The sequence below is a fragment of the Pollicipes pollicipes genome, unplaced genomic scaffold (assembly GCF_011947565.3).
Source record: "Pollicipes pollicipes isolate AB1234 unplaced genomic scaffold, Ppol_2.1 Scaffold_3447;HRSCAF=4054_pilon_pilon_pilon, whole genome shotgun sequence".
Taxonomy (NCBI): Eukaryota; Metazoa; Arthropoda; class Thecostraca; order Pollicipedomorpha; family Pollicipedidae; genus Pollicipes; species Pollicipes pollicipes.
The window spans coordinates 10,791,425-10,815,957 of record NW_023596297.1 but is presented as its reverse complement, the minus strand read 5'-3'; the positions used below and the strand labels follow the sequence as shown (position 1 = coordinate 10,815,957).

General features: G+C 52.8%; 1 protein-coding gene and 1 long non-coding RNA gene across 2 annotated transcripts; both read right to left on the bottom strand.

Annotated features, from left to right (window-relative positions):
- On the bottom strand, positions 1-2,620 carry LOC119092743 (uncharacterized). Its single transcript, XR_005093538.1, has 2 exons — positions 2,580-2,620; positions 1-942 (listed from the first exon to the last, which is right to left on the bottom strand). It is a non-coding gene; the product is annotated as an uncharacterized LOC119092743 (long non-coding RNA).
- LOC119091622 (protein ABHD14B) lies at positions 138-20,318 on the bottom strand. The gene is made up of 7 exons (XM_037214429.1): positions 20,107-20,318; positions 16,974-17,069; positions 3,924-4,166; positions 3,359-3,533; positions 2,580-2,818; positions 748-942; positions 138-143 (listed from the first exon to the last, which is right to left on the bottom strand). Exons 1-7 carry the CDS (start codon positions 20,167-20,169, stop codon positions 138-140), a joined length of 1,017 nt encoding a protein of 338 aa, XP_037070324.1. The 5' UTR covers positions 20,170-20,318.
- Positions 20,319-24,533: the final 4,215 nt, after the last annotated feature.

Genomic DNA, 24,533 nt, shown 5'->3' with positions numbered 1-24,533 from the left:
ACCAATTGGATGCGTATTTATGAACGACTACGGATCAACACTACATTCACCACCCTATGCTCATGTAATAACAGACTGCGTGCGGGACTTCTTCGCATCACGTTATCTTCGCGTTCACAGAAAGCGCAGAACAAACACTAGTACTGAAGACGTATACCATGTGGGACATGCTATGAGGACGTCACTTAAACCAGCTGGAATGGGTGATGTGCAAACCATGCAGCATCAGGCGAATGTCACAGTTCCCACTTTATAGCTAAGATTGTATCATAAATTAATCGTCTATACCAAGTCATGCAAATTACAAAGGATACAAACCATCAACAAAATCAGGCGCATCCAACAGAATGAACTTATCCCTCAAAGCGAGAGAACATGAAATGATGATCATTCACTCAGCCTCACTGCAAAACGCGTCTAAAAACCAAAGACACGTGAGCAGGGTGACTTAGGGAATCGTAAGGTCACCTATCAGGTCAGTCACACGCAAACACACTCGTAACAAAGCCACGCGCCCCACACAAGCATCACTAAAATAGAGCCATCGCCGAGGCACGCCGGTCATCAAAATCACTACCCCTCATAAAACACCGCGACCGGGCCAGGCGCCGGGAAAACCAGGTTGCGCATCACCCCCGGGCGCCGGGCGCCAGGCGCGATGCCGACCACGCCGAGAGCTCCACCAATCGCCACAGCGCACGCCGCGACCGCCGGCCGCGTGACCAGCGCGGCCGAGCGCCCTCACGCCTGGGCGGCCAGCTGCGCCAGGCTCTGGGCGAAGTTGTGCAGCACGCGGTGCCAGAGCGCCGGGTCGTGCAGGTACGCCGGGTGCCCGCCGCCAGGGATCACCGCCACCGTCGACGTCGGGATGGCCGAGAGCGCGCGCTGCGACGCGGCGCCCAGGCCGCGGTCTTCTGAGCCGTACACGATGGCGGTCGGCACCTGCCGGCACGGGGTGGCGTCAGGCGGCCGGCGGGTTACATGCGGCGGCGTCAGGCGGCTGGCGGACCGCACGCGGCAGCGGACCCTACCCGGGCATAGCCGACATCGACACACACGGACGGTCAGTGACTCGACGACGAATGGCACGCACCGACACGTTGCAGCCACCGTGCGTGAGGGCTATGGCTAAAGGCCGATTTTTTGCAAGCTAATCGAATGCCCACACATCTGTTAACGCAAACGATTTTTTTCTCAGCAGTTTGGCGAGCAACTTTTGCAGGTGTAGTGATAAGGATCGTTCCACTTTTGTATGGGGTTTGAAATGAGACAGACATTTTCTCAAATCCTTCCATGCAGTTCACAGCCATGCTCTTTTTAACGCTTCAAATCCTCTCGTTTCTAAGCTAGGCGCATGCGAACTTGTACATATTTTTCGCGACACCTAGTTTAAAAGCACCCAGAGATGCATGACGTCGAAAAAACGTCACAAGAATTCCGCCTCCTCGAAGGCCATATTGTGTTCAAGGTCAACAAACGCAAGGCCAATGATCTTTCCGTGCCTGAATTGCGGCAGCACGCATTGTCGCATCAACGGACACCAGTTAGCTTTCAACAAGCCTAACCCGTTAAATGCAAATCTCGAAAAGCGTTTTGTGACTTGTGTGCATAACACAGACTTTTGGGCAGATCTACTAATCGTAACAGACATGAGACTGGGAATCGAATAGCTTAAGAAAAGCGCCCGACAGAAGAATGCAAATGCAAGTAAAAAACACGCTATCACGGAAAAATATAAAAGAACACCACGAGAAAGGGCCAAAACACGCGTACATCACGATGGTCGTTTTTTGCTCATAATTCACGAAACACCTTGCGGCGAATTAAAGTACTATAAGTAGGTCAGCCAACGCCAAAATTCGCAATTCTGACAGGGCTAGTCTGACAGCGACTCTGACGCCACAAAATTGTGCCATGGCTTAATCAAACGATGACGTTTCGAGGGTCATATTAACTGACTAGTAACATTGCTTTATCTAGAACGGTCTTTTGCAGTGAAAGGCGTACCAATAGTCACAAGTGAGCTTGTTCTGTCTCATCTCATGCCTGCCACAATATCTTCAAATGTGAATGATTACTTTGACAGTTAGACAACCACAACAGGCACTGGAACTTATGGAGTCATGGTGCACACCCGACCCAGACAGATTACAGTACCGGAAGTAAAAATACCCACTCGCCGGTTTCCGTCCCAACTGACGGAGTATTGCACCACGATGCACTTGGAAATCGAGCTGTCGTCCAGGCCACACGACGATAAGGCTCCACCACCCATTCCAAAGGTCCCACCCCAACAGCCACTACGGGTGCCAACCGTGGGGGTGGAAACAGTGTAGTGGTTAACGCGTCTGCGTTCACCATTGCGTGTCTGGGAAACCAGGGATTCGATTCACCGCAGTGCCCCCGCCCCCCCCCCCCCCCTTCCTGCCACGGTGAGAGACAGGCGACGCCATACAGTCTCAGCAGCTGAGAGCGTCATAAAGCCCTTATGACGACGACGGCGCCCGCCGCGGCCGCACGACGGCGCCACCGTCGCGGCCGGCGGGTGACGGCCGACCCGCAGACGGTCCGCCGCGTACCCGGATGGCGCGCAGCTGCTCAGCTGAAAGCTTCTCGGTGCCGACCGGCGCCACGGGCACGAAGCCGGCCAGCCAGCCGGGCTGCTCGGCCAGCAGCGGCAGCGAGAACTCGCCCGAGAGCGAGGGCGACACGAGCACCGTGCGCCCGCTCAGGCCCAGCGCGCTGCGCACGGCCGCCAGGAAGCCGGCGCGGCTGGCGTCGGCCGGCAGGCTGCCGCGCGACCGCGATTTGGAGAAGCCTGACGGCGAGAAGGGCAGCGTGACACGCGGCGGCGCGTGATATGGAGGGCAGCGGTGAGGCGGCGGACACACGCAGCAACGACTCACGCACTGCAGAGTGCACAGCGTGAGGCTCGTCCGGACGGGTGGGATCGGGGTGGATGGGCGAGTGGTGAAACACCTCGCAATCCGCCATGGCCGGCACTACCACACAGGATCTGGCGCGGTTGCCCTCACATTATGGAGAATGATTAAACAATGATATTATCGCATTGTGTGATCGAGACGCATTTGCGAGACGTTTCTGTCCCTCTTCCACATTTGCGGTGAGTTTCCGCACCCCTGTATAGACGTGAGCACGGTTCAGCCACGTGGCAGCACATGCTGGGACCACAAGACAGCACAGCAACGACACTAAGGGACAACAACGACGAACACAACAAGGCAACAATAAGTGAATGCAAGACACATCCTTTCGGATACTTGTGCTGGACATGGCAGTGAGTAATGCAGTCACAGCGGCACCGCACGTCCCGACCGGGCCTGCGCATGCGCCGTACCGGCGCCAGGCAGGTCGATGGCCACGGCCGTGTAGCCGAGCGCGGCCAGCGTGCGCAGCGTCTTCATCTCCTGCCACGTGGCCGACGAGAAGCGGGAGCCGTGCAGCAGCAGGAATGTCAAGCCGTCCGCCGGCGGCGCCTCGGGCAGTGCCACCGCGTAGTGCACGTCCACACCCTGCAGGAGGGAGAGGTCAGACGAGGCCCATCAGTCACCGGCATGGGCCTCGACGGGGGCGTGCGGTCGGAGCTGCAGCGAGAGTGAGACCCAGCGCCGTGATCGGCCGCTTGTTGGCGGATGAGCCCTTCCGTGGTCCTCCGAAACCGTTTCTCTTGACAATCCTCATCCTGCTACCAGACAGATAAGGAGATATGGGCAACAGTTTCGTGCCCAGAACGCGCACAACTCAATCAGATCAGGTAGATATCAATGCTCGCGATGTTCTTCTCCGCGCTGCTGTTTAAACGCGCAGTGCTTTGCTGCATGTACATCACTTGGTACAAAATCTCCAAATTTCATAGGGTAGAGGAAGTCACGAAACATTAAAATTGGTTAACAAGCACTCACCTGAACCGAGACTTCTCCGGTTTTCACCGTAATCTCGTCCACACTGAGGCTGGGCAGCTGGCCAACAGTGAGGTCGATGGCAGCGCTCCTAGCGGCGCCAGCCCGAGACTCAACGCGTCCCGACGACGCCACGCCGTCATTCACGCCAGCCATGATGATGGGCGACTTTTTCCCGGCAGCCAGAAGGCGCTCATATAAGCTGTTGCCCTTGATGATCGTGCGTGGCGGAAACGAGAACTGCGCCTGTGGAATGGTACTGCTTAGATGAAAATGCCACACTTAGATAGCTGCATCACCTAAAGTGCATTACCGAGCGAGTTTTGCATGAACTGAACATTACTTTTTCAAACTCAGGGGCGTGGCTTGGTTCGGCCGCCGCGCTTTGTGGAAGCTTATGGCTTTGCAGCCACTGATCACAGGTTCATACGGTTTCCAGCGAAAACAAGTGCCGTTTTTTGAAAGGTTGTGCGGGATATATTGTTGACCATTTGTGCATGAGTTGTCTCATCAGTGAAGTTTTCCCTGCAACAATGCAAAATTATTATTTCACCTTCCCATTCCTTAACACCTTGACCTACTTGTTACAAATCCTGAAGAACACAGGTCAAAACCGCACCCGGATTTTGACAACGCGGCGTCGCAGCGACGAAAGATTGACAGATTCTCTTGCAAGGAAATCATAATGACAGAAGTGTAAGTGAGTAAGTAAGTAAGTAAGTAAGTGTGAATAGGTATACAGATAGATGGCCACATGCTGCCATGGGAAAAGCATGGATCTGCCCAGCTTACTATGTTTTTAAGTGGCTCATGTCAGATCTCAGCAAATGGAGCAGATCACAACATGAAAGCCTGGGTACTGTGACTTCAAAATGGAATGAAACTAACCACATAATGAGTGTGAACATACACTTGGGCTCAGTAACCAGCCTTGCAATTATTATGTGGGTCTGCCATGGACTGGAAATGACAAGCATCACCACTTATGAAATGGACCTTGACAACATGGCCTCTGCTGTCGAGGGATACATGACCATGGAAATTCTATGGGTATGTAGTGCCGGCCACTGTGCATGTTACCATCAGAAAAATATCCACAGTTTTACAAACAGGTGCATAGTATCCATTCCAAAAGTCATTACAATCTTAGCAATTTCATTGTTCCTATTCCCAGATATGCCTACCTTAAACCTTTACTGCAAAATGTTATGCTATTATTGAACTGCTGGTCTCACACTGGAAAACTTAACATGCTGGCATTAACTAGGAGGAAAGTACCACATAGTAATGGTGATAGCATAAGAATGTCAGCCTTGTAAGAAAAACAGCTTAGTAGAGGATCAGCTGTAGCTCATTGATCACAGTCTTAATGTAGACCTGAATAATAAAGATGATTCAAATTGACAATTGTACCTGCAGTATAATTATGCTGTATCATAACTACACAAGAGTCATCCACTTTCTGATGTACATCAGAAGAGCATAAAACACCAGTGAAAGTAGAATGTGAGTCACCACAGTACTTGGGGAGATCACTCCTAGGATCTAAATGTCCAGAACTCCACTTAACCTATGATGTCATGGTCCCATGTAAAATTGGTGCATGTTATCAGCCAATCAGGTACATTCTATATAGCTGATAGTGAGTCATCATCTGTCTGTCAGAAAAATGCATGAGCCAAACTACTGAAAGTGAAGTATATCATTTTTAAGTATGTTTATTTAAGTACACTATTTTAACTACCAAAATATACCTATGACACATTCACAATGCATACTAGGCTTTCTCAAGCTGCTTGAGTCAGGTACACCCAGCATCTGAGAAGATAGCAGGTAATGTTATTGCTGTTATCTTACTGACTTGCCAATGTTAATGTTTTACTCAACTTCATATTTCAGCATATGCATAAGCAGCTATGCATATATCATATTCAGCACATCTATAGGATGCCACAAATGCATGCACACACATGCATCTAAAGATATATAGCTATTTATACCTAAAAATTGCTGGAATCCCATGACTCTTTACTTCGTGGTTGCCCTACTTAATGGTTAATTCATTTCAAAGCTACATTGATCTATGCCTCTGCAAGCCACATACACCAACTCAATGTTCATATGCAAGCCATATTTATTCTTAGACCCAATGAACTGACAGGAGTTCTGAAGGATCCAAAGAGAAACACACACTAAATGGGGAAGGGCTTAATATTTTCTGTAAAGGCACTTATCCTGGCTGCACAACACAGATTGGTTCTCAAGTAACGCATTGGAGTGCAGGATCAGGATGCAGGTAAGTTTTCAGTTGCATTGCATTACGTGATAACCCCACCAATCCCGGTAAACACTATTAACGCCTACCCTCCCGCGTGCCCGGGGTATATCTTTGAATGAACCCAAACAGAGCATTGGCTCCGGTGCATTGTAAATGTCTTTTGCGCGCCAATATGACCGCGGTGAGAATATACCATATGGGGTGGATTGTTTCCAAATTCTTTTATGCAGCATATTGGTTTCGAAAAACGCCGACTCTGAACTAATGCGGTTCCCTTTCGGGGAGAACAAAGGGGAGCAGTAGTGCCTCCCTAATTTGCAAAAAGGAGGAATTTTGTAGATGTAAGACTTTCTCATCATGCTTCTCTACATCGGGAAATCACGCACTTTTACTACACGACGAGCACTTCGGGCCAGCCCTCAAAATAGTGTTCCGGTCCCTCCTGGTCCCGGCCAGGGATGGTGATACCGTGAGGGACGTAGGGACACGTCCGCTGTAACTTTCAAGACTTGGGCGCCCTCCGCACAATATCCGAGACCCGCAAAAGTTGAACGCTTGTGCGCGAGTTCCGGTGAAGTTAATAAAATCACAACATCTCACACAAAACGTGACATGCCCTTCTTATTTGACGCAGCTCTTCAGGGATATTTTCTAGAGGGGGAGGAGAGTAAGGAGCACCGGGGGCACTTGCTCCTATGAAATATTACCAAGTAAAAATATCCACGTAGCAATGTTGACGATTAAAAATCGAGATAGACATGCAAGAATAAGTGGATTAAAAACATGGCACGCCATTATATCATCGTGGAATAAATATCGCGCGGAGGTATTTTAATGATAACTTACTTAAGCCTTCCCGCCAATATGAAATCCTTTATCTTCTCTAACGACTTTTACAGCGTCGGAGGCGTCACGAACCAAACTCAAAGCATGCGAATCCTCTTAATAGGTAGGCCCACGCAAACGCTGCAATCGGAAACTCGGAAACTGCAATAGAAAACTGCAGTTGCCAGGGAGCGTGTGTTATCTCAGCCCACTCCTCTGCTCCGGACAGCTTTCATCAGCACGGTCGCTTTGGCTGACTATTGACGTCTCGAACAGCAAGGGCGTACTCAGCACGTCAACTGAGCGCGTCCACGGCTGTGAGTCAGCACCGATAGTGGAGCACCGATACGGCTGGTCAGCGTCTGACTTTATAAAAAAAAACGAACCGACGCACTTTCGATTCACATCGTTCTAAAAAACAACGGAACGCAAACATCATAGGCCATCGACACATCATAGTTATCATCGGCTTTAGAGCCGAAAGATCAAGTGAAATATAGATTCAGTTTCGGCGCGTATGCTAGTACGTCACAAGCTAAAATACAATAATTTTGCTCTGTGAAACTAAGACCAGATCATGACGTCATTTGTTTTCTTCCGCTGGTCTGATTGACGGGCCGGCTACGTGCGACACGCAGGCTGACATGCCGAGCGGCAGTAGCTCGCGCCCGCACGGGCTAGGACTGCGTACCTATTCGACAGTGTGCTCTGCACTTCGACTTTCCCTCCACGCGCTTTTAACGGATGTTCTTCGGAGATGACCTCTTTTCGGGGATCATGACCATCCATCCATCCCCAAATTTTGCGCTGGGTCAACCATTCGCAATTACGAGAAAGTCCACCCTTTGTTTTATTCTCTATCTGTTCTATTATAATGTTCTATCTATCTGTCCTATATCTATCTGTTCTATATGCTCTATTTATGCTCTGTCTGTACCTTGAAATAATCATATATGAATAATTTGCAAACAATTAATTGAGCTGACATCTGTATGCGTTTGTAATGATTTAAACCAGTGATTTGTTGCACTGTTTTTCAGCAAAAAGCTGGTGCGCTTTAAGATGAAACGATGCAGAAACGTACCAAATCTCATAAATGTGAATATAAATGCTTCTTTGCAAATACCCTACCTGCGAGGCCATATATATATATATATATATATATATATATATATATATATATATATATATATATATATCTAGGATTTACATTTGCGTGTTCATATATCATATTCCCTGTACGATTTAGGCCTTTTTAATCATAGCCACGCATCGCCTTATGTTGCGTAAGCGGCTAGTCGAGAACATAGGAGCCCGCGGGGCGAGCGCCAGAAAATACTCGATATTTTTCCTTTCGAAGATTCAGACGGACCACATATAGGTAAACTGACATGCATGACCAATTGAAGTTGCCAGTTAACGACAGTAGGTTACATAAAGGAAGCTGATGTCGATCAATTTTTTAAGTGTGTGTTTGGACCTACTGGACCTACCATCCCAGACAGGAACCCCTCTGAAACTTATATACCTACCACCGATTCAAATCCAGCGATGCTCGAGCCTATTCATCACTGAAACCCGATTTCACAGATTATCTTACTTCATATGACTCCATCGCTTGAATCTGGGTAATCACGCTTCATGGCGATAATGCTAGCAACTAGGTTGAGCTCTTGGAATCATTTTAATGATCTTTCCTTCTTGTTTTCCATCGTAGCCGGATGTGCACCCGCCGATGAAGACGTATGATCGCCTTATGTGGTAGCACGCCTATCAATACAGAACATCTCACCAGTATAAAGACACGTATATTCGCACAGCCAGCTAAAAATCATGGCGGTTGTGGAGACACCTGATCCCCGTCCCCTCAACCAAAATTGTGCGCCGCCGCCCACGGTCTCAGCTGATCAAAAGTCACTGGAATTCGGACTCGGTCGACCCCATTGGTGGCGCAGATCATGCGTAAAGCCCCGCGGCGGTCCAGAGGCCTCGAAATAATCAGATGCCCTCGTTAGCCTTTCGTACCGGCGCCCTTGGCCTTATCAGCCAGGCACCCGGCAGACATTTCGAGGCTCATAATTGTCTCAGGCTTCAAACTTCCCTCAGGGCCTAAACACGCATGGTTGGCCTATTGTTACGTCCGTTGCCACATTGGTCCTGATATGTTTCCATACCCGCGTTATTTTTAAACATTTAATTCTCATCCCCGAGACACTAGGATTCCTGAAAACACATTGCTTGTCCCAACCGCCCCATGGCCTGCGCTAGGAGTTCAAGCAATGTCTTTTAACGAATTCGCTTGGTTTGCGTACATTCGTGCCATTTGCACTTGTGCTTTTCGCGAAATCAAGGCTGGCGAATAACAGCCACTGTGTGCGAGCAATAAAGACTGTTGACAACAAGTTGATTATAGCCATATTGTGGACGCGTTAGATTGTAAGTACGTCAGTTAAGCTCCAGTACTGGCTAATGATCACCGCTGCGGTCAGTTGACAGTCATCGTACCCACCTTGCTTGGGATATCTACCTGACCGTCTCGGGACATGTTTATCCCCGGGGTCCGAGCGCGCCTGTCTGTGGTCGCCACCAATCTCGGATGTCATCGCCCTTCGTGATCTCGGATACCCTCTAGCCGCCCAGATCTTCACTGTCTGAACCGAAGTACTACATTGAAGCGAAAATTGAAACACATGAAGGATTGCAGTGGACATTTTGTCTCATCCAAACCCGCAACATTTGAAGCAGTTGAAAGCAAACCATAGAAGTCTCAACTAATCGCCGTATGCATGTAGTTTAGAGCTGAAAACAGTGCCAAAGGTGGAACTTGAAGACAATGCGCAACTGGAATATGCCCGACATCGAAACAGCAAAGTAGTCTTCACTCGATCAACGTTACAGCTAAGCCAAGGCCCGCACTTACGATAAATAGTTTTACTCAACTCCTGACATCGGAAAGCTCCAATGTTCGAATTTCTCCGATGACCGTGGTTTGCTGATTGCACCTGCGCCGGTGCATTAATTCTAGAGATTGGCCCACTGTTACAAAGGGGACGAAAGAAGACAGGACAGAAAATCTGCGTTGCAAACTCGCTGCAAATCCTGTTTGCATTCAGCTGCCGCTTACCAGCCTCCTTTTGTGTATCGACCGGTTTGCATTGAGTAACGGGACTGTTGTCAACTTCTGCTGCTGTTCAGCTGCGGACGTAAGCTAATTTACGCCAAGAATTATGTTTTGCAGCTACAGGTCAAGGTTCCCAGTCTCTCCTGAACTGACTGCTTGACTGGCACCACGGTCTCCGTGCAGATACCAGTGCTTTGGCTTAGGCGGACACCTATACTCGGGGCCGGTGCTAAAGGACCAGCCGCAGCACAAAAGCGGCGCGGGCGCCGGACAGACGGCGGGCATGGCCGCATCAGCTGACGTCATCCACGCCGCAGATCGGCCGCCAGGTACCTCCGAGTCACCGAACCTGAGTTCAGCCACCGGGCCGTGTCGCGCGGCGCCTGGGGCGCTTCTGCGTCCGCCAGCTGACCGTCTCAGGGGGTATTGAACCGCACGCGGCATGGTCACGCGCCGACGGCGCGAGCGCACGGCAACACTACGGCCGACGTCCGGACAGGCTGGCGCACCTCCCACTGGCGGTTTGTGTGCCCGTGCGGCGATGGTTTCGAGTGCCTGGACACCAGAGGGTCGATGGCTAGTCGGCCGATTGTGTGTCGCGGGAGAAGCAGGCGGCTTGGCGGACACCGCTGGTCGGTCGAGCGTGTCTGACCGAGCACTTTGCGTGGGGTCAGGTGCGTCGTTTCGATAGCAGCACTCGATAGATCTGTCGAGAGGTCTTCAACAGTGCTATGAACAGCGGGCGTCAACGAAGTCTTGGTCAGCCGCGCTGGTATGAAAGGGTGGGCCTTTAGTTTGTTCAGAGTCACAAAAACGAGCAACTCCACTGTAGTGGAGAAATGTCTGGATTTGGATCTGGCTTTCTGGGTCCGGATGCATCGGCCTATCGATAAATCGTCGTTGAGTGGGGCATATCCTTCCCATTCGCTTTGCACCATCGCTTTTGCTAGGAGCGTTCTCTTTACATCGCAATAATTCGGCAAAGTTTTGGCCCTAACACTGGTCCTACGGGACGGGGGAGAGCACCACCTGGTGGCTCACTAAGCGCCAAAATGGTCGGCAGCGTTTTACCCCATAGCATTTCTCCTACGAAAGGCGAAGCGCCCAAGTGCCATATTTCGGACAGTTGGGACTTGTTAAGGTCAAACAAAAAATATCCTTAGCATCAGTGTGTGGTGCTTATTCCAAAAAAAGCAGTGAGGAGCCAAGGAACAAAAGTACCGAAGGCAATACATTTTCCGGGTGGTTGTAAAGCATCGGCCGTGGCATAAATTTTTCTTCGCCATTCGTATAGTCGCTCCTATTGAGCAGCTTATCTGACAAACGTAATTCACTAGCCGGTGGTTGTGGAGGTACCAAATCCCTTTAACGAAGCTGAGAACAACTAACCCAAAGAAAGGAAGAGGGCAAAGCTTTGTAAGGTCTCCCTTCCCTCGTTTTTTCAGATGCACGTCGTTGTCGAGAAATGAACCCATGTATACAATGATGCCATGTTTGCTCTCTACCCATGGTGCACTCACAGCTATACTTAAACCCCCCAATAATAACAATTTGCTCCTGGCACGTAACCTCACTGGAGCATTTGCCGGTGTCGTGAAAGAGGCGACTATACGATTGCTCACCTAGGAATGTTACGTGAGCAACACGATAGCTGCTGTATGGATGCATCGACGTGTTTCGTTCCACGGTCCAGTGAGACAACAATGGAGACACGGTTGAGGACTGGACGGCTCGCATTTATAGGTGGCCTCGCTGCATCCGCGCTTATCGGCGGTATCTCTTCCGCGGTATTGTTCTTGTAGATGGTGTGGAAACAACTGCCCGGAAAAAGTACCGAACCTTCGGTGCTTTTGTTCCTTGGCTCCATTACACCTGTTTCCTATTCGTTGCTAACCAGACGAAAACGCGCCTGTATGAACGAAAGCGGATGTAGTGGAAACACGGCCCAACCGGGTGCGGCACGAATTATTCCCTGTACTGACGTCACTAACGCCGCTGTTTGCTGATCGAAACGGCCATGGGCACGACTCGATAAGTGTAATTGAGTAAAGCATCGGCCATGGCATGAATTTTTCTTCGCCACTCGTATAGTCGCCCCTATTTAACATGTTATTTAGCAAACCTAATTCACTAGCCGATGGATGTGGAGGTACCAAGGTCATAGCTGTCCAAAGCCACGTAACGAACGGTTACCAAAGACACCTTTCCATTGCCGCGCTCTGACAAATTACAAGGACATATGCTTTCTGTTTCAGCGACGATCACGTAAACTAACAAAAATGCCACGAATCCATATGGCCTGGCCCGGCATGCCACAACAACAGACGGGTTCCAAATGAGGCGTCCGTGGCGGGTCTCGGGCATGTGACGGGGCACCTGGCGGCCGACAGACGGCAGTTCCATGAGGAAAGCGACCTCCCGCCAGGTACAGGCCTGCACGCCGTCCTCACACGCCACTCTGCCGGAGTGGAGACGGGCAGCCGGCCGGCCGACACAGCGACGGAGGCCGCAGGGCGCTGGCCGCCGCGCGTCACGCGATGGAGCGCGGCCGCGGCTGCGGCTGCGGCCCGGCCCGGCCCGGCCCGGCCCGCCCCGGCCCGACCGAGTGACGCCGCCGCCCGGGAGGTCAGCCGACCGGGCTGCGATCGGGGTCAAGTTCGCCGCCGGGCCGCCTTGATGGGTCAGAATCCAGGTCAGTGCACCGGTGGCGGCCGCTGTATCTCGGACGCGTGGCCTCCCGGGGCGGAACCGCCGGCCGCGGGCGGGGCGGCGGCGGTGGCGGCGCGCAGGGCCGACCTCCCCGGCCCGGCCGGGCCCAGCACCCAGCTGGGCGGCAGACCTCAGGCGCAACGGGTGAGGGAGGATCAGCGGTGTTCGCGACGATTGATACAACGATAGCCAGCGACGGTGCAAATAGGGCTACGGAAAGGCTATGCAATGCTAAAAGTCGGTCCAATTATTTTGCTGTGATTGAGTTGCATGTACTGGTGGCACTTTTTATGCTCTACGGGAAGTCTCATTGGATTGATAGCATCCGATTCGCTGTTTCGTTGACAAGGCTGCACATAGTTGGAATTTTTCCACCTCGGATGCAAATTACTAGAAGGAATTTGAGTTGCTGAAACAGGTGGGATGCGTGCAACAGTGATGATAAGTGCGACTTTTAATTCCTGTTTTGTTAAGGAATGCACGGCCTGTGTTTTCATTTCCAGATATTCAGCACTGCTTTTATTTTAGCCATCCGCTGTCTGACATCATATAGCTGTAAGCATAGGACGCTACCAATTGTTTCTAAATGTTTTACGCGCCAGCAACACGCCTAGCCAGACGGGCATAGTTCGAAATGACACGTGAACAGACCTGCTGGATGGTCCGCCCTCCTCCTACGACCACCGGCCAGCGGCCTACATTCACAGACCCATCAACTAACGGTCCCATACCCCATTTCCCGAGAGGGTCTCTCGGCCCTGCCCGACTGCCCACACCGGGATCCAACGGGGACCATTGTTTAAGGAATGGCCAAAGGCGTGTCCGACTGTGCCCTCAGATCGTGAGAGAGGGGCGTGGGCGTGCGCGCGCCAGCGTGACCTCGTCTCTCGCGAGGCCGGTTGGTGACCTCGTCTTTCCGGCGGCGCGCGGCTCGGCGGGCCCCGCCGCGACCGGCGGCGGTGAGCCTGACCGGCCCGAGCGGCGAGCAGCATGACTCCCGCTGTCGGGTGTGCTGCCTGTGGCAACAGCGGCCAGCGGCGGACACGTACCCAGGTCTGACTGACGGCGCACGCTGGCCGAGATCTGGCTGACGGCGCACGTTGGCCGAGATCTGGCTGACGGCACACGCTGGCCGAGATCTGACTGACGGCACACGCTGGCCGTGATCTGACTGACGGCACACGCTGGCCGAGATCTGGCTGACGGCGCACGCTGGCCGTGATCTGACTGACGGCACACGCTGGCCGTGATCTGACTGACGGCACACGCTGGCCGTGATCTGACTGACGGCGCACGCTGGCCGAGATCTGGCTGACGGCGCACGCTGGCCAAGATTTGGCTGACGGCGCACGCTGGCCGAGATCTGATTGACGGCACACGCTGGCCGAGATCTGACTGACGGCACAGGCTGGCCGTGATCTGACTGACGGCACACGCTGGCTGTGATCTGACTGACGGCACACGTTGGCCAAGATCTGGCTGAAAGCTCCCGCTGGCCAAGATCTGGCTGACGGCGCGCGCTGGCCGAGATCCGACTAACGACGCTCGCTGCCAAGCTCTGACTAACGACAGACGCTGGCCGACATTCGCCGTGCAGCCTGTATCTTGTAAACAAGCCTGCAACGGGGTACCACGCTTGCCCAATATGAATGCCATTTACTTTCATCTGTGCGGGATTTGACGCCAACAACGGCTGTAGCGTCTAACTCGCAATTCAACCAAGGCTGTTTATGTTTTCTCCCAGGAAAGGTCAAAAGATAGACTTCCGCAGCGTTACGCAAATCAGGTCCATAGAAGATAGCATTGATATTATTTCCCAGAGAAAGGTCTAGAGCATCATCATCATGTGTAGCCCCACCTACCAACTTGCTGACAGATTAAGGCCAATTTTGCTGAGCGTGTTAATTCCGAGCTTTCCACGGAAGAGTATATAAACTGCCGCACCTTTGCTCAAACCATGACGATTGTTGTCGTCAATCAACGTCAACGTCAGCACTCGTCAACAGCAGCCAGCTCGTGCCGTGCACCGGAGGCGTGCCGATTTTACGACCACTTGACGACACCGAGTTCCGTATTGCGCTTTCAGTCCAGGAGGCAAGAGGTTCTGCAGAAAGTGAAAGCAATGCTGGTACATTAGAGGCTCGCGGCTTCTGCAGTTGGATGATGCGATGCGAGTGAATGTCGGTGACAACGTTCTCATAGGGGCGCGAGGTCGAAGGGCGGCTGTTGGAAATACGCCCACCAACCGTGCAGACAACCGTAGCCATGGTGATCACTAATTTTGAACTGTTGTGGAATGACTAGCCCTGGACCTTTTCATTTCTGGTATCTCATGAACGTACAATGCACAAAACATTCTCCGCGTTTTGAAGCTGTAGTCTTTATTGTATGGGACGAGCTATGCTGGCGTTCCAGTAAGCTGTTGCTAGGCTGGATATACACATAGCTTCTTGTTTATTCCATATAATGGTGACTTTTGCTGCGGTTTTCTATGGCTCAAACAGTTTTGAAGCGTCCTACATTTGCCATTTGCGACGTTTCTAAACCAACGCAAGGTCACAACTCCGCACATGCCAAATGTATCCCAGTCCATGGGCGCATTTATATTCACGGACATATGCATTAGGCAAAGGATATAGCATACGTGCAGCATAATCCAACGGGGTAGGCCACCTCTTGCCAGCAAATCTCATTCACCCTTATTTATTTTAAATGTCACGTCCGTCGGCAGCGAATCAGAGATTCCCCTCACACGGTCTATGAAAGAGCTTGGGCTCGCCGAGAACACCGGGAATGTTTCTGCTGCTTTTTTTGTAGATTGAGTTCAGTGAAAGGACACAATAAAACCGAGTGAAGGGGCCGTCCATAAATTCGGTACGCAATTCAATACTTGAGGACTCCTACCGTCACAGGTTCCCCCAAGTGTTATCAAAATACGGCCCACGCTTCGTCCCTTTCCACGCCAATGGTGAGACCTATGTGCTCTTCCCAAACAAAAATACTCATCTATTAAGTGTTTAAGTCAGTGACCTTCTTCAGTTTCCCGAGTATATCCACGAGTCTGATTCTGAGCGTATCAGGGCCAGGGACAGGACAGAACAACCACCAAAATTTCAACAAAAAAAGAATATTCTGGACGATATATCAGCGCAAAGAGAAAGAAGAGACGTTCATTTGCTAGCGTCACTGCCTACGCAACGTTTCGGCCAGTGATTTATGCGGCCGTTGGGAGAAGTTGGTTGCCCCTGAGAAGACCCAGCGGACGGTCGTCGTTTAGTGCCTTATTTACTACAGCCTGAAAAGTTTTGGGCCATTTCGATGCAATCACCTTACAATTCGCAGACTAATGTTCTGACCGCAAGACTATCGTGGAGAACAAGCCCGACCAGTCTTCCCCGATGGCGTAACGAAGGACGGCTCCAGCCGCTCCCGACAGCCCTTCTCCATAGCTTGATAGTAAGAGTGCAGTCTATAAATCGCAAGATCGAAAGCTCGAGGCTCGAAAATGTTGGAAACTTTCAAGGCTGCGATGCATTAATAACAATAAGCCAAGCGCCTGTGATCTCCTCATGACCAAGTAAGGCCCAATCATGGGAGGAGAAATTACTGGCCGAGGGGTCTGTAGGCGATAACATCAATCATAAGCAAAGTGCTCCGACGGACTATTCTACCTGCTCTTGAGGGTGTAAAAAACAATGCTACGATACATGCAGCAGGCTCATTGCAACACCACCGCATTAACGTTCTCACCTTGGCCATTTCGCCGCTATTGGAGCGCGACCCAGATTATCATCAACATGGAACGACTCAACCCTTGCGTGCATGCTTTACACATTCACATGCTTTTGCATATTCATGGTACAAAACGTAGCGCTGGTTCACATCATTTCTTGTGCTGGCAAGGTTCACCTAAGCGTTACGATTGACATGCGACTGGGATGCGTGCAGGCTTGAACCGCGACCACCCCCTTCCCTACAGATGTGCGCTGCCCACTGCTCGTTCACCAAGGAGCACCGTGCCCCCATTACTGTCCCCCTCCCGGGGAAGGGGCCGGGGGCAGTGCCGTGGCGAACTCCTCCTCTGGAGAGGTGTGGGACCCTGCCGTGGTGAGCTGCTTACCTTGGAGGGGTGCAGAGCCGCGTAGAGGACCATGACCAGGAGGACGCCGCCAGTCCAGCCAAGCAGGAACATGCCGCCACGAGAACGGGCCATCGTCTGCGCACGGGCACGGCGCCGTCAACGCTGAGTCTGCTGCACCGGGCTGTCTGGAGCTGCAGGGCGAGTGCTGTCTGCTGGCTGACGGAGGGATGTGTCGTCTGCTGTGTGCGTATGTGTGTGTGGGGGGGGGGGGGGCTGTTCGTCGGTTGTCTGAAGGGCGGTCGCACGCTGCTGAGCGGCTGGGGCGAAGGTGCGGATCCCGGGGCGTGCTGGACGGAGGAGACTGATCGGCTCGAGTGGCCGGAGGTAGTGTCGGGTCTGGGGAGGGGGAGCCGGCGGCGGACCTGTCTGTGGCGGATCTGTGTGCCGACTGGGACCGCCGTTCGCGGCGCCCTCGGTCCGACCCGAGCCGCCGGCGCCGACCGCCAGGCGGCCGGCGACCCTGCGGGCCGGCCGCAGCCCGCCGGCCGCGAACGCCGTCAGGGTCGACTGCACGCACAGACGAGCACGGCGGGCGTGTCACTGACCGGGGTCATCGAGTGCTGCTCTCTATATCAGGGCATGCCTCGCCGTAGCTCACTACACGTGTATGTCTATGCATGATGCCGGATAAGGCTGACCAGGATGGCCGGGCGTGGATGTCGTGGTGGGCTAGACCGGCAGGAAGCTGCCATAATGGAAAATCCAGAAACGAAACTTTTACGACGATAAGCTTACATGCGCATGGTTGTCAAAAAGGGTGTCCCGAAACCAACCATCGTGAGAGTTCACGGACACGGTATCGCTGTAATACGTAAATAACGGTGGCCAGCCATGCTGAAGATGTTAAAAGAGGTCAGCATGAGATACTCAAAGCAGAGGTGAAGGTTCACGACTCAGGTTGAGGGCAGGGGGCGGGAGCAGGCATGGAGTAATGGCTAAACGTTCTCTTAAAAAGCCCAACTACAGCTTTCTCCCCGGATTCGACCCTCCTTTCCCTCGAAGTGAGGGAAGGGGAGAGAATTTGGAGCGCCATATTGGGACGGAAACTATGTCCCTGACTCAAAGGCACACGGCCACGACTGGCAAATAAATGAGCAGTTTGAAGGTCACGTTCTGTGTGTACGGGCAGCATTGCAAGCAATGCTGCCGATAGTTATGCGTGCACGCACGTGACTGCTATGTTGCAGACACAGACACGGGACAGTGGGGGCCTTTTAAGACGCGCCTGTCGCGGAGAACAGACATACACAAAGTCGTCATAAGCATGTGTTAACAGAAGAAGCTTCCGTATTTAAACTTTGGGCCCACCTGCACTTGCTGCGCGCTGTCTTTGCCGTTTTCGTGATTTCTTTGTTCTCCGGTGAGACAAGGTGGATACCATTTCTTTTGATAATGTGTGCAAAACAAAGTCGACAATGAGTTAGCGCATTGGTTGGAGTCATCGATTAGCTGACGCAAACGGAAGTCTTTAGATCAACTCATTTCTTGTCCCGACAGGCGTTCATCTGGAACAAATGAGACACTGGCTTTTTCAGCTTTGCCACTGAAATAAATGCTTAGTGTGGGCTTTATGTCGTTCGTACATAGGCGTACGCCCTACTCTGTGATCACCTGAATTGATTCCATCCAAATCTATTCACGAATCAAGCACATCTTTAGTCGGACCGGTGTTCATTCATGACTGTGTTGTGTGCTCTTAGCCGAGTCGTAGTCCACCTGACGCCCCCGCCAGTCGGAGTGGGAAGCGATTTGTCCTACGGAGGGGAATCAGGCACGAGTTTCGTGTCCGAGAGACGAGAGGAGGTCGGTCGCGATGGGCAGGAGACACTGGGCGCCACGACGCTGTCTCCAGAGACATGACTGTCGTGGAGACGTGATGGATTGAGTACAGGTGCGAGACTGCCGCAGCGGAATGATGGAAGACGGATCACTCCGCGCGAATGGATGGATGGATAGTGGGCGATGGACATGCGGTGTTGGAATATCAGGGTGAGAGACGTCGCGATGGGATTACAGAAGACACAAGCAAGCAAAAAAACCTGTATCGTCTTACCTGTAGCTGCTGCCACGGGCCGGGCGGCGGCTCGTCTTACCTGGAGCTGCTGCTTCAGGCTGGGCGGCCGCTCGTCTCACCTGTAGCTGCTGCCATAGGCCGGGTGGCTGCTCGTCTTACCTGGAGCTGCTGCCATTTAAGACAGTGGGTTGCCATTTAAGACAAGCAGAAACGGGGCTGTCGCGAGCACCGGGCGGATAGTGTACAGTCGTGATCGGCAGAATGACACGACTGATCAACCGTGTCGCACCGAGGCTTCGGACGCGTGGAAAGGTCTGGGTCAGCGTGCCGCACATACAGCAATGAGCATCTGTGTGTCGCACATGGGCCTGGCGTCTATGTCGCACACACAGTCATGGCCGGCCACGAGGTACACAAAGGGCTGGCTCGCCGAGCCCTGGTCACTCACAGAGGCCGGCTTCACCGCGTCGTACACAAATACCTGACCCACGCCGGGTCTGGCCTCCGTGTCGTACACGGAAGGCCTGGCCAGGCCGGTCGTAGACAGAGACCTGGTGTGCGACGAACGCCGAGAGGCCTGACCCAACGCGTCGCACACCGTGGTCCGTGCCGCCATGTGACGCACAGGGTCCCGGGCGCAGTATCACGCTCGTCTTACCTGGAGCTGCTGCCACAGGCTGGGCGGCGGCTCGTCTTACCTGGAGCTGCTGCCACAGGCCGGGTGGCTGCTCGTCTTACCTGGAGCTGCTGCTTCAGGCTGGGCGGCGGCTCGTCTTACCTGGAGCTGCTGCCATAGGCCGGGTGGCTGCTCGTCTTACCTGGAACTGCTACTTCAGGCTGGGCGGCGGCTCGTCTTACCTGTAGCTGCTGCCACAGGCCGGGCGGCGGCTCGTCTTACCGGGAGCTGCTGCTTCAGGCTGGGCGGCCGCTCGTCTCACCTGTAGCTGCTGCCATAGGCCGGGTGGCTGCTCGTCTTACCTGGAGCTGCTGCCCCAGGCCGGGTGGCTGCTCGTCTCACCTGGAACTGCTACCATAGGCCGGGTGGCTGCTCGTCTCACCTGGAGCTGCTACCATAGGCCGGGGGGCTGCTCGTCTCACCTGGAGCTGCTGCCACAGGCCGGGCGGTGGCTCGGCAGCGTTCTCGGTCGTCTGGAACCCCATGTGCCTCGGCTCCGCAGGCTGAGAACGCGTCACGTCTGCCGCAACACGGCACGGCACGGCACGGCACGGCACGGCACGGCACGGCACGGTACGGCGCAGCCGAGAGGAGCGTGCTGGGACGTCCCGGGCGCCGCTGAGATGGTGCCGGATGGGGCCAGCTGTCGTGACTGCCGGCACCGGGCGCCGGAAACGAAAGGGAGTTTCACTGGAGTGTGATGGCCGTGGGGCCTGCGGTGCCCGACGCCGGGTCACGGTATATGGCCGCTCCAGTTCAGCTCCTCCAGGTCGGCTGTGGTCATAGTGGCGTGGGCTCACCTGTTGTGCTCTTTGTATAAACTTCAGAAATGCAAGGCATTCGCTCTCATGAGGACGTGGAGGTTCTTTTTATGCCGATGATCCCTGGCCCTCATGCTGTCGAGATGCTGTATACCAGCATCACGCGAATCTTGCGTTGGTGCCCAGTGGTCAAGAATGTCACTGGTCGTCATTAGCGGTACAGTGTGGGTATGCCCTGAATAATCCCCGATCCATGTATTGCAATCCGCATTGAGGAAACGTAATCCCAGCAGGGATGACTCGGTTCATGACGTCACATCATTTTTGACTCCCAGGGTTTGGCAAGGTCTTAGCAAGGCCTCGAATTATTGACTTCTTACAGTTCTGTCTGGCGGCTCAGGATTGATGGATGAGCTGTCCGTGTACGTCAGCAGGGTTCGTGTTTATTGATGATTTATGTGCCATTACGACTCGCCTTGACGGTCGACAAAGCCTTCGGCTTTTTCCTGCCATTAGTCGCAAATAAGTGTGCATGATGTACGAGCCATGAACCATGTTGGGCCTGTAAAGCCACATAAAAACGACGGAAGCCATTATATGTTTATTGTATATGGCCGTGATACGGAAGCCAGTATATGTTTATATGTTGTGGAGTGCGCAGCACGTTTGATACCATGCATCGTTATCTGTCTCCTCTCTATCGGCATCTACACAACACACAATGCGAATATATATGTATATATATATATATATATATATATATATATATATATATATATATATATATATATATATGTACAGCTGGCACCTTCAGTGCACAACCAGACACAGTAGATGTCTTGGTTATGTACTTACAACGTCCACCGTGCATAAACATATGTATGTATGTATATATATATATATATATATATATATATATATATATACATCATGCACACTTTTATATATATATATATATATATATATATATATATATATATATATGTTTATGCACGGTGGATGTTTTAAATATATAACCAAGACATCTGCTGTGTCTAGTTGTGCACTGAAGGTGCCAGCTGTACAGTGTGCGGCAGTGGCGCAATCCACAGTGCGCGCCTGCGCGGCCTGGCCGCCGGCTCGGACGCTCCGAGCGCGCGGAGGCGACGGGGGCAGCCCGTGCCCCGGATGTGTCCCGGTGACCGGGCGCCACGCGTCGCCGGCCGTGGGGCAATCTGGCGCGGACAGCAGAGGCACGGCTCGGCGCGGCGCAGCCAGCCGCGCCATGCTTTCCTGAGCACGGATAATGGCCACGCCGGGTCTGCCGTCATGCCTGGCGGTGGCGCAACGGCCGGAGGCACCGCCAGCTTTAGCGGTCCGTATGGACGAACATAAACACATGTACACCACGTCGACAAGCGCATACGAGCACGTGGACGAAGCCATGCAAACGTGTAAAGGCAACGATCACGTCGTATAAGCCGACACACGAAAGTGCGACGCGCACGTTTGTGTACCGCGCTCTCCGCGCTCGTGCGGCTCGGTCGTGCTGGGCGGCGGCGGTCGACGTGCGGCGGCGGTCGGGGCGCGCGTCGGGCGGCGGTCACCTGCGGGCTGTGGCGCCGCAGTTGCCGGCGCCGCCACCAGGTGCGGCTTCCGGCCATCGATCCCGACGCGACGCTCGGCGGCCGCCAGTGCGTGACGCCGCCGCGGCATGGCGGCCGTGTCGGGCTCGCCGCTGCGGCTGCTGCTGCTGGCCGTCTGCTGGGCGGCAACAGGTACGCGCGGTGGCGCGGCCCGCTCTGGCCGGCGCGCTGAGGAACTGCGGGCCCGGGCAGGGTGCGCTAAGGGACTGCGGGGCCCGGGCAGTGCACTTCGAGGGACTGCGGGGCCAGGCAGGGCGCGTTAGGGGATTGCGGGGCATGGGCAGTGCGCTTCGAGGGACTGCCTCCCCGGGCAGTGCGCTTCGAGGGACTGCCGCTCCGGGTAGTGCGCGGAGGGGGACTGCGGGTCCGGGCAGGGCACAACGGTCAGGCGGCAGGTCACGACATTAGCTGCAGCCAAGAGCTGGGTGGTTGGGTGGAACTTCACCTGGGTAGTTCTATCCAAAAAAATACCATTACCAGAAGATTATAAAAGTTGCCAACTTTGCTATTTCGCTAACTGCATTATTCCCCACCCAATCCGCTATGGTTGCGCGCTGGGTGAAGACCGAGAACTTTTTACGCCTCTACAACAAGAATGCATTTAGCTGTTGATCGAGCGCATGTCTGAGTTATATTACAGGTGTTTGGGATGCGGCTCTTCTGTTGGTCGCTGCCGCGCGAAACACAATCCGATGCGTGTTTGCTTACTTGCCTGGAGTTTGCCAGCAGGCATATGGCTTTAGATGTCGATGGTCATGTTGGCGATGCTGACCGTACATTCAGCTAGCGTAGGCTCATTGTTCGCGTGCAGTAGCTGAGGATGTATCATCGGAGCACGATGGGCCACTCAGATGCACTTCAGAGTTTGGGTCACTCGCCAAAGTTAGACGCTCATCAGTACGTTGCAGGGCATTTCCACAGCCATATTCCCACATTCCGCTCGCCACTGGGACTGAGTCACGTAGCTGAAAACTGCTTAGCTTTCCTGTAATGTAACAGTCTTTGGCCCTCTGCCTCGGAAGGACGTGACTTGGAACGTCGCCCATTTTAAGATAGTTCTTAAATGACATTCATCCTTCAATAAACGTCAAACGTTTTTCTGCGCTAAACGAAGCAAGCTTTTACGTTAAAGTGATGTGCGATTTCAAGCACATCGTCATGCTTTGTATGGTTTGCTGTGTTTTAGGTCCATGCGTGACTAAATTACGTAAGCTGCTCAAGGCATTGGCGAGGAACATAATTCACATACATAAGGCAGAAGTAAAAGACTTATTCCTCCGGGAAAAACCGGGAGAATGCAGACATAGATACATCGATATTTCAGCAACATGTCTTTAAAGAAATATGGACCCATCTATATCTGCATTCTCCTGTTTTTTTCTCCGAGGAAGAAGGCTGTTACTACTGTCTTATGTACATGCGTGACTACTAATTTTCACGAATCACATTTGTGCATATAACTACACACCATTTGGCATGAGACCAGTTATAGTAACTGGCTGCGGATTTCCTTTGATATTAGGAGTAAATGAATGCATTTGAATGAGGTTTTACTGAAGTCATATGAAGTTAAAACGTATCTGGCGTCAACTGATAACAAACCTGGATCTTCGTTTTTAGAAATCAAGCTAGCTATGCTATAAAACAGTTACACTATGTGATTAATCTTATCATCTCAGATAATAACACTCAATTAATTGAGCTATCTACAACTGCTATGACTCCGTCAATGTCCGTCCAGCAAACTAGCTGCTCCCAATCCATCCCCACGATAAATTATTAATGGACAATTTGTCTACGCGTTCATCTGCATCACTGATTCAACAGTCAACTACAGCTACTGGAAGAAACCCCCATTGTCCGTGTGGTACGTGGAGCTCGCCACCGCCATGCCCAATGAAATCTAGGCAAGGCGCAGGCGCGTGTGCAAAATTTCATAAAGCTGGGCATAACCGCATCTGAGAAAACTGGGAAAAGCTGAGAAAACACCTCAGCGCACCGAAAGTACGCGAAATTTCTTACGTGACGAATAACAGTGTCGCATGTTCTCGTTCTGCTTATTTGGGGCGTAATGGCCGCGCGGTTAGCACCTTCGGCTCCCGCGTGGCGGCCGCGGTTCGAATCCCGGTGGCTCCATAACCCCTGATCGCTAATATGGCATCTGCAGTTGCTGGCGTGTCATAACAAGGTGCGTGATGACGTGCGGTCTCTACCCTGGGGGATTCGACGAAGGCGGCACGTGACCCTAATGCCCCACCCGCCCCTGATGCATCACTCGCCAGCCGTGCGTGGCGTGCAACGCGTGACCGTCCCCAATTCACGCGAGCGGCCCGCTGTAGCCTGAAGTTCTTTGTCGAGATGAAGCCGATGCCGCGTCACGCAGCACCGCGCTGTACACGGCCGCCGCGCTCCACTAAATGAGCCATTGCAGGGCGTTCTGGCGTGAGGGTCGGCGTGCATTGG

Excerpts from the sequence above, each read along its gene's own strand:
- LOC119091622 (XM_037214429.1), bottom strand. The coding sequence starts at position 20,169 with ATGGGGTTCCAGACGACCGAGAACGCTGCCGAGCCACCGCCCGGCCTG. Across the intron at positions 4,167-16,973 it reads CGGCTCTGCACCCCTCCAAG|GCGCAGTTCTCGTTTCCGCC; the intron begins GTAAGCAGCTCA and ends ACCATTCCACAG. Across the intron at positions 2,819-3,358 it reads CATCGACCTGCCTGGCGCCG|GCTTCTCCAAATCGCGGTCG; the intron begins GTACGGCGCATG and ends TCTCGCCGTCAG.